This window comes from Molothrus ater, chromosome 11 (genome assembly GCF_012460135.2).
Source record: "Molothrus ater isolate BHLD 08-10-18 breed brown headed cowbird chromosome 11, BPBGC_Mater_1.1, whole genome shotgun sequence".
NCBI lineage: Eukaryota > Metazoa > Chordata > Aves > Passeriformes > Icteridae > Molothrus > Molothrus ater.
Genome location: NC_050488.2, coordinates 6,708,468 through 6,718,383, shown reverse-complemented (window position 1 = coordinate 6,718,383; position 9,916 = coordinate 6,708,468). Strand labels below are relative to the sequence as shown.

At 47.6% G+C, this 9,916-nt stretch overlaps 1 protein-coding gene across 1 annotated transcript; it reads right to left on the bottom strand.

Moving 5' to 3' along the window:
* Window positions 1–2,478: 2,478 nt before the first annotated feature.
* Window positions 2,479–9,660, bottom strand: ALAS1 (5'-aminolevulinate synthase 1). Its single transcript, XM_036391234.2, has 10 exons — window positions 9,382–9,660; window positions 8,445–8,651; window positions 7,321–7,476; window positions 7,016–7,238; window positions 6,385–6,569; window positions 5,642–5,821; window positions 5,309–5,473; window positions 3,944–4,212; window positions 3,311–3,473; window positions 2,479–2,759 (listed from the first exon to the last, which is right to left on the bottom strand). Exons 1-10 carry the CDS (start codon window positions 9,578–9,580, stop codon window positions 2,599–2,601), a joined length of 1,908 nt encoding a protein of 635 aa, XP_036247127.1. The 5' UTR covers window positions 9,581–9,660; the 3' UTR covers window positions 2,479–2,598.
* Between the last annotated feature and the right edge of the window lie 256 nt (window positions 9,661–9,916).

Sequence of the window (9,916 nt, the reverse complement as noted above, 5' to 3'; positions counted from 1 at the left end):
CACTCACATCCCCCATCTCAGCTGCTGGCAGCAGGCCGGGGTGCAATGCAAGGGGTGTGTCCCAAAATAAATGGGTGCAAAGCATCAGGGATGGCAGAGCTGTGGGTTTGGGGGTGTCAGTAATGCCATGGTAGGAAGGGAAGCCCCTGCAGCTCCTGCCAGCAATGGGGAACACGTGCTCCTGCTTGCACTTGGAATGGTTTAGCTGCTCCTGTAGCACCTGGGGTTTCTCCTTTGTGTAAATAGGTTGGGAAATGGAGGGGGTGTGAGTTTAGGGCTATGCAACATTTCACTAGATCAATTGTTTTGGCCCAGACAAATGTTAGCCATGGCTTTATGGCTGCATTCCTGCTTCCTCACTCTGCCACTGCCATTGTCTGACCTTAAACATATTTTACTGATTACTTCCTCTATTATTTTTTCCGGGAACCAAATAGAAGTTTGCATAACTTATCCCTACTTATACAACCCCCCCATTCAATTTTTATTTGCTGGGAAACAATATGTGTTTATTTTTTCTTTCTTTGTCCTTTCCATTGGGGAGAATTTATCTTTTCAATGTGCCATTGGATTTGTCTTTTGCAGTTAAGTGATGGACATCTGCTGGCCTCTTGCTGTGCCCTGGTTCTGCTTTCTCACTCTTGCTTGCCAACAGCAGTGCTAAAGGTAATTTGTCACAGCTGATGTTAAAGGTGTGGAGGTACTGCCTGCCACGTGCCGAGGTTATTCGTGTTCCTGTCATTTCAAAGGTTGCCAGCTTTGAATCCTGGGGTTTGGTTCTCTCCTGTGATTAACTTGGAGGAACTTTGGAGATTTTTGATAGCTGGTACCTTTTTATGTCTTATTTCTTCTCCTTGGTAGAACAAAGTACTGAGTTGCTGTTATAAAAACTGGGCTTATGAACTGGTTTGTAAAATGGACTGGGCCAATTCTGAAGGCTTTCAGTGAAAAAAACTAGAAATGCAAGTGACCTGGTACTGTCAGAATATGGCCATGTGTGAGTCAACATGTTGTGTTATCTCCCACACACACTGATTGCTTACAGCTGTTCCCTGATTGTTGCCAGAGTTTGCAATGACATTGTTGGCATGTCATGGTGCTGGGGACAAAGTCCTTGGGAGAGGTTGATGGAGCAGCTTTGGCTTGTTAGTTTATGTCTCCAGTTAATGCAGTAATGTAACCTAAAAGATAATGGGAAGAGCTCTGTAACAGATGCATTGAGTCTTGGGCCACAAATGGTTCATGGCAAGGCCAGGCAGGTCACATCCTCTCTTCTACAGAACACCTGCACATGGCAGAGGCAGCAGCAGCCCCTTGGCTGGCTGGCAAAGAGCTTTTTCAAAGTAGCTTGACTGCTGAGAAAGTCAAATGTTTTATAAAAACTCTTCTGAGAATGGCAGGGTGCTTCAGTACATGCTTAAACAACTGGTGACTTCCAGCTGATGGTTTTGCTTTAATTTGGGATCTATCTCCACCCTACATGGCTATTTGTGATACTTTAACAGATCCCCGGTGGGAGGGAGCCTCAGAGCACACACGTGAGTGTGCCAGCAGAGGGAAGTGCCAGGTTGGCTCCTTACAGCCACAAAACAGAGTCCCTGGAGAGAGTGGCTGTTCAGAGGCACAGAAAGCCACTGTAGCAGCCCCTGGACGTGCCTGCACCTGCAAGGAGCAGTTTAGTGCTCTGCTTGACTTATGCCAACACTGACCTCTGAGCACACGTGCTCACCCAGAGAATTTACTTCCCCCTGTTCAAAGCAGGCCTTTGCTATTTACCAAAGCATTAAATAAGATAGGCCTGTTACACCCAATTGCTAAGGTTTCAGAAGGGTTGCAAAGGCAGTACTGATGTTCTCCCACAATGACTTGGCTCACAGATCTGAACTATTATATTGCTTGCTGCCAGTTTTTACAGCAGCTTATGGAGACCTGCAGAGATGCAGGTGAACCCACCTTCCTTTTCCAGCCCCTGCCACACCACCACCTTAGTGTTCTGTCAGGGCGTCAGACAATAGCGCTTAGTGAATGCCATTAGCACCTTTTCCCTCAGTGTGGTGAATGCCAGAAGGGGAATGCATGTGCACAAACTACGAGGGAAGAGGGTAGCAGAGGGAGACAGCATCTAGCACAACCCAGTGTGAATGCCTGCCTCCCAAAACATGGGAGCTGCTGCTTATTTACAGCACTTCTCAAGGTGCTTAAGTACTACAGTGGGCACGTAGAACTATTCCTGCATGTTTTCAAAGGCTTTCAGGAAGATGTGCCAGAGAAGCTATTTTCTCTTTTTATAATAAATAAACCCCATGCAGGAAGCACTACTGAAGTTCTTTGGGCATAGTCATTGGACAGGCACTAGTTCAGCTGAGGGGAATTAAGCTGTAGAGCACTGTTTTATTCCATCAAATACCATCCCAGCCCCTGAGACATCAATTCCAGTTATGGAAGGGACACAGAGAAGCACACAAACACAATAGGGCATCATGGCTCTTGAAATTTATTTTCAGAGCATAGTGCTTCAACTACAATTAAAATACTTGAGCAATTAAAAAATGCTACTGCCTCCATTCTAGAGCTGGACAACAACTGACACTGTTGCTCTCATGCACTGACAGATACTAGTTTGCTCATGCCACTGAAGTAGGCTCGTTCTCTTTCACTCATCACTTCAAAATGCAGGGGTCGTCTACAGAAGTTGCATTCAGCTGAGGAGTGTGGTTTCAGCTCCAGACCAACATCCTTCCATGTAGCCAGCAGTTTTTCTGTTAAGAAAAATTTATCAAGATCAAAGCTTAAGACTGGAGTGCTTTAGAGAAGCAGCAGAAGTTTCAGCGTATTTATTCTCCTAGCAAGCGAGTAGGGATAATAGGATTTCACTCTGACACAATCTACCTCTTGAAACAACTGGGCTGCAACTAAGTCTCAGCTATCCTCACATCACCTCTCCTGACAGGAACAAGAAGGATCTACTTTCTCTGAACTGATCCATGTTTAAGGCAAGTTAACAGCTCAGCTGAGGACAGCTGAGTTTGGAATCATGTAACATGTGAAGATTGGTTTGGACATTGCATGAACAGAGTCCTGGCTGGCTGTAGGTCTGCACTGGCCTTGCACCCTCTGTTCCAAGTCACAGTGCACTGGCCTTCACCTCTCACACTCCAAGCAGGGAAGTGTGCAGGATGTGCTGCAGCAGTGGAAAGTCACTGTCTAGCTCATGACATCTAAAACTGAAGTGCTTCCTGGTCTAATCTTCAGTACAAAGACTGCACAGACAGGCAGGATGTTCAGTGCCCTGATGCAGGAGTCCACTCACCAATAAAATAACTCATCATCTGGGGGGTGTGGTGAGGTGTAGGGGCGATTCGGAGCAGCTCCTCTCCACGGGGAACCGTTGGGTAGTTGATGGCTTGGACATAGATGCTGTGCTGGCTCATCAGCTTGTCACAGATCTCTGTGTTTTTAGCAGCATCTGCAACCTGAAGTTCAAAATTTTAAGTTACAAGAGCAACCAAAAGATGAGAGTTGGTAAAACTGTCAGCACAACTTAACAAGGTGTAACAGGGCTGGTAAGTAATGTGTAGGTCAGAAAAAAAAAAAAAAAAGGCTAAAAGTCTGAGTTGCAGAACACTCTGGGCATAAGAACACCACTGCAGCATAGGCAGGTAGCTTTTTACAACCCAAATCTTTTAGCTGTTAGCAGTATATAGAAAATAAGGAAACTGCGAAGTGTATGAAACCCACAGTCTTCCATCCTTTTTTATATTTACACCAGACTTAAGCTTAAGCCAGGCTCCTGGCACACCACCACTGAGCAACAGCGTGAGTTTGAAATTTGTGAAGGCAGTAACTAATGGTGCATGTAACTAATGCACCTGATGGTACAACGTGCTCAGGGACAGCAAAACGGGCAGCACAGCCCAGTGTTAAGAGCACCCCCAGTGCTCACCCTAATGGGAATGATGTGGCTGGGGCAGTGCACCACGGGCAGCCCCGCGTCCATCAGCATCTGCCGCATGAGCTTGACGTTGCGCTGGTGCTGGCGGCGCAGCGCCTGGCCCTCGGCGCCCTTGAGCGTGCGCACCGACTCCAGGGCCCCGGCCAGCAGCATGGGCGGCAGCGACGTGGTGAAGATGAACCCGGCCGCGTACGAGCGAACCGTGTCGATCAGGGAACTCGTGCTGGAGATGTAGCCTCCCACACAGCCAAATGCTTTGCCTGAAGGGAAAAAAAGTAAAAAGGTAAGTGATTGGATTTATTCTTTCCACCTATTGAAAAGCTCCAAGACTTCACATCGTTCCACTTGGAGGAATGGGTTATTCTGACCACACATGTAATGTGGTCATGGCATGTGCCAGCTCCCCCCCAGTAATCTTGTATTTACTCAGCACATGGTACAGCTCTGTTTTTAAGCTAATCTTGATAACGTGGATCTAGCTGCTGCACAGCAAGGACAGTTCATGCCTCTATCAAATACACAAGTTTTGATTTTGGGGAAGACCTTCCAAGCCAAATCATCAAGCAGGGACTTGAACAGTGACCCCAACTGATCAACACTAAGTCTCTCAGCAGATTTAAAATAATCTGTTTCAGAGATGCTGGAAATAGCCCATGATCCTAAGGAGCACAGAAGGCTGTTACTGTGATTGTGCAGTTGATACCAGCCCTTCTTTCCAAATGTTTGGAGTGCAGAACACAGCCACAGACAGAACTAGGGTGTTTGGGGAACACTTCTGCTCCTATTAGGCAGTAACCCAGGACTTTAAGTTCCAAAGGGCATGAACTTTTCTAGCAATTTTTTTTTTTATGTTTTGAAAGGTGTTTAAACAACTTTCCAAATTACAGCAGTAAACTTACTCCTTAGCCTGCATTCTACTCAGATAATAGCAGTTGCTTCAGTACTTGCCAAATCTCTTTACATAACTCCCCATCTCAGGTTTCTAGATTAGGAGCACTCCATTTCACATAAAGGAACTAAGTACTACTAAATATAGAGAACTGCTCTACTAGCATTCTCACCTGAATTTCTTCTTGAGTTGTATAACATGCCACTGGAGGACTTTTTGCTAGCTTGCTTAAAAGAAAACCCCATATAAAGCTACCATAACTATTTCTAAGGCAGTGTAAGTAGCTTAACAGAAGCTTTTCAAACTGTGGGGCACACTTAAATCCCTTGGGCTTTCTGAAAAATCCTAGGCCCCAGCAGCCCTTAACAAGTTCATTTGACTAGACTGATTTTGAGCTAACCCAGTTAATTTGGCAGCTCAGCAGCTTTGCAGCCTCAGCTGCTGCAGGAGTGCCAGGCTGTGCATACCCAGCGTTCCAGAGATGATGTCCATCTTGTGCATGACTCCGTCTCGGTCTCCTATCCCGCCTCCTCGGGCTCCATACAGCCCCACAGCGTGCACTTCATCCACAAAGGTGATGGCCCCGTGCTCGTGGGCCACATCACACAGCTCCTCCAGAGGACAAACAGCACCTAGGAACCAAAGCAGTGACGGGCAGTTTAGGATTTTCTGTACAACTGGATAAACCCCAGAAGTACCCCCAGACAACCCCTATAGCACTGTACACTTAGAGACCTAAACCAGATGATTTGAGGACTAATTGCCCCAGAAACCGAGAGGAGGCTTTGATGTCAACTTACCATCCATTGAGTGAACAGTTTCAAATGCAACAATTTTAGGGGTGGAGGGATCAGACTTTTTCAATAGCTCTCGAAGATGGTTGACATCATTATGGCGAAATATATGTTTTGGCACCCTGCTGTTACAGATCCCCTGGATCATGGAGGCATGGTTTCCAGAATCAGAGTAGATCTCACAACCTGAGGAAACAGGTTACAGCCCAGTTACATTGTAAGTATAGAAAGCATTAACTGATTCCTAGCATTGCATTATGTATGGCAAGAGTTCAGGAAACAAGGGTAGCTTGCTCTTGAAAGTAATGCCCTTAATCAAAAGAGCAAGTTACACACCATGAAACAAGAGTAATATCTGAGGTTTATTTTAGGCATTCAAACTAACACAAATGAGAGCTTGAGAAAATAGTTATCTAACTCTCCTAACTTCTGAAGTGAGAGAGAAGTTCACCCCTCCAGTGGGAAGACACTAAATTGCTGCTGTCTCATTTTCAGGTAGAGTTTAAACACAATAGAAGACTCAGCCTAATTCCTCCAGCAGTTCCCAGCTCACAGATCTCAATCTCAGAGGTTGATACTATCATTTGTACTGAATATAACTTGAATATGGTATTAAAACCAGCAAACCACGCTCTGCCCATGGATTAGGGTGAATCCTCATTTCAGACAGCCATTTGCAAAACATACTCCTGACAGCTTGGGGCAAGGCTGTGTTTTTGTGGCAACACAGGTGCAATTTGAGATCTCACCTGGCAGCATTTTAGCTAGAGTGAAGAGAGTGGAGTCATTGGCTACAAAGCAAGATGAGAACAACAGTGCTGCATCTTTTCCATGAAGATCAGCGAGTTCTTTTTCCAAGTCGACATGAAATTTACTTGTTCCTGATATGTTTCTGGTGCCTCCTGCTCCAGCACCATGTTGTTTCAGTGTTTCCCTAAAGAAGGCCCAAGAGAGGCATTAGCATTGCTGTGGGACACAGAAGAGTAAAGGATCATTGCTGAGAACATTCTGGTACATAATCAGGACTGTTCTAAAGAAGAATTGGCAGCAAAAAGCAGCTGTTGGGTCTTGGAGCAACCTGCACACTCAGGAGTCCAGCAAGGTCAGGTATCAGTGACCAAGCACAGCTGCAATATACCATCCAGTTTATCTGGTAATGTTTGGGGCTTTTAGGGAAGATCCAAGGAGCACAATCAGTGACCAATACACACAGTGGATCTGAACACTAACTGACTGCTTAAGAAATGAAGTGTGACCTTAACTGCACACCAAGAATCACATTAGAAGCAACTTATGTCCCACAGTATAGAAATCAGTTTTTCAGAAGCCTTGCCACAAAACACAGCTTGAAAACGCCTTTTAGAGCACAGCAGCACTCACATCACTGCTCCACAGACTCGAGGGTGGCGGCTCATGCCCAGGTAATCATTGCTGCACCAGACAGACACCTCCTTCTTGGTGATCAGGGAGTCAGTGTAGTCATCTGCCATGGGGAAGATCTGCGCCTTGCGGTTCACGGTCTTAAACACTCGGTAGGTGTGATCCTTCTTCTTCTCATCTATCTTCTTCTCAAAGAACTGATCATACTGGAAGGTGGATACAGCTGAAAGGAGACAAGAGACTTCAGCACACAGGAAATAATCACAACAGACCAGCCCTCTGGGGGTTTTGCCAGACATTCTTACATTTTGGCAAGTTATCCTGAAGCAGATGAGAGACGCTTTCCGGTTTTTGCTTCAGCATGATATCCTTAAACTTCTCGAGCAAGCCACTCTGCTCTGCTCCCTCAGCCTCAATCTTTCTCACTGTGGAAGTACTTGGTATTTTGGCAAATTCTGTACCTACAGATATTGTAATAAATTCCAGTGAGTTTGGTTTGAAATAGAGTAAAGTAGGTTGAATTCAGCAAAGCAAGCATTTTAAGTAAAACCAACATTTCAATCTTTAGGAAGTACACGCCCCAAACCCCATGTTGATCCTGCTGGGATGAACTATCTTATTTGCTTATAAATTTGCCTTTCACAAGACAGAAGGATTAGCCTTGCTAATCAATCACAGTACAACAGGCAATTTCCTTATAACGTATTTGGTTCATCATGACTCAGAGAATCACTATACAGCTACAGCACTCATCTGAAAGGATTGCTACACACCTAACTGAAGGCAGAGTTCTAGTCAGCTGCTTCCTTTTTGTTCTGTTAGCACAGATTTTTTTTTTTTTTAACTATGCCACAGAAGGCAAGCAGGGAAGTAAAATAAGCCTTCTGAGACAGGCAGCAAGGCTTTACTGATACTGCTGAGAAGTTCCTTCCTTTGAAGGACAGCTTCACACTACCACTGTAAGCTAGCTGACACCCTTTAGTTCCATAAACAGAAAGAAACCACCCCAAAACCATTTGCCTGCTTTCAAGCTTGGATTTGTGCTGGTACTTGCCTGGTGTCTTGACACTTTTTGCTCCATCTTTGGATATAAAGCCTTTGTCTAAACCAGCACCATAGCAAAGCTCTCTGTAGATCTAAGCATCTGCTTGGGTGCGAGTGTAACAGCTTGACTCACACATCCAGAGCCAGCCAGCACATCAAAACACAGCTCACAGTATTCCCACATCAGAACCACCCAGGGAAGCCCCGCACAACGTCACAGGTATGTCATTAACACCTACATTCTCCAGCAGCTTTTCCCTGCAGTCTCCCCTAATCCCAGCTGCATCACTTCAGTGGTGCCTGTCAGACCTGGCACGCTCCACATCCAAGTCAGGCACCAGAAGCTCTTGGGAGGAATCACTGCTCCAGTGCACAGAGAACGTACCTTTCCTGTCAGCCTGCACTTCCTGCACATCCTCCTGCAGTTCCAAGCTGGCTTTGCAGAAAACATTGCTCTTCTTGTGGTTCATCTGAGCTGCCAGGAACGGGCATTTGGTAGCTGTACTCTGGCTACCGCTGGCAGGTGGGTGGCCAGCAGGAAGCTGGGTTCCATCTGCATTCTGCTGGGCCACTTCTTTGACATTCTTGGCCTCTGAGATGGGGGCAGAGAAGGGAAAAGGCTTCATCATTTGAATACGCTGACTTCAGTTTTTTGATCCATTACTTTTGGAAATCATTTGGCAGGACCCATTCAGGACTATTTAACTGAGCAGTCACATTTTATTTATACAAGCACAAAATGCCAGTAACACCCAAGGGACATCTGAGTTAAGATGCTAGATCTAGCACTGTATCCTTTGAGGGGCAGAAATACCTTTCTTTCACTCCCAATGGGAATATTTAAGGAAAGACTAGATAGGGCAGTAAGTGCCATGGTTTAGTTGACACGGCAGTGGTCAGTAATAGGCTGGACTCGACCTTAGAGGTCTTTTCTAACCTAACTGTGATTCTGTGACCTTCTTCCGAGGACTCCTGAGATTCTTCAGCCATGCAGCTTCCTCTGCTGCAACTCTCAGCTCCTTCCCCGTGAGTGCCTGGGGAAGAATTCCCCAAGGGATATTCTCGGGTGGCGTGAAGGGCCACCGTACTGTGACAAACACCATTCCCAGACCCAGGATCCCGGATCCCCGCAGGGCGCCCTAACAGGCCGGTTCCTGATTCATACCACGGTCACAAATTTCATTACCGCGGACATTTCAAGGATTAAGCAACCCCTGTCTCAGCGCTGCCTATTCCAGAAGTTTCCCCCTCGTGACATGCAATGTCAGTGTTAGATTTTCCCCCTCAGGAACCCCCTCGGCTCGTCTCCCGACCGTACTCACCGCGGCGGCCCGCGGGGGTCTCCTCCTCCGCCTGCTGCCCGCGGGCGGCGGACGTGGCGAGGGCGCGGGCGGCCGGCGGGGCCGCCTCCATCATGCGCGGGCAGTGCTGGGCGTACAGCAGCAGCGACGGCCCAGCCTTCTGCAGGAACGCCTGGGACACACGGGCCAGGAACGGGCAGCGCCGCACCACCGCCTCCATCCTCGCTATCGGACGGGACACCGGAGGTGACGGCAAAGCGACCCTGGTGACGGGGAAGCGACACCGCGCTGTGCCCCGCACTGCCGCCTTTATAGAGCCGGGGGCGCGGCGCAGGCGCGGCGGGGCTGCGCAGGCGCGGGGAGGGGCCGGGGGCGGTGCCCGGCGGCTCTGGGCTGTGCGGGTACGGGGGAGAAGCTTTGCGGGCTGTGAGTGAATGGAGGCGGCCCGGGATCAGGGAGAGACCTCTGGGGGTCGTGAGGGACTGAAGGCGTCCCGAGGACAGGGAGAGGCCTCCGGGATCGTGAGGGGCCTGGAGGCGTCCCTACCCCCGGGGGT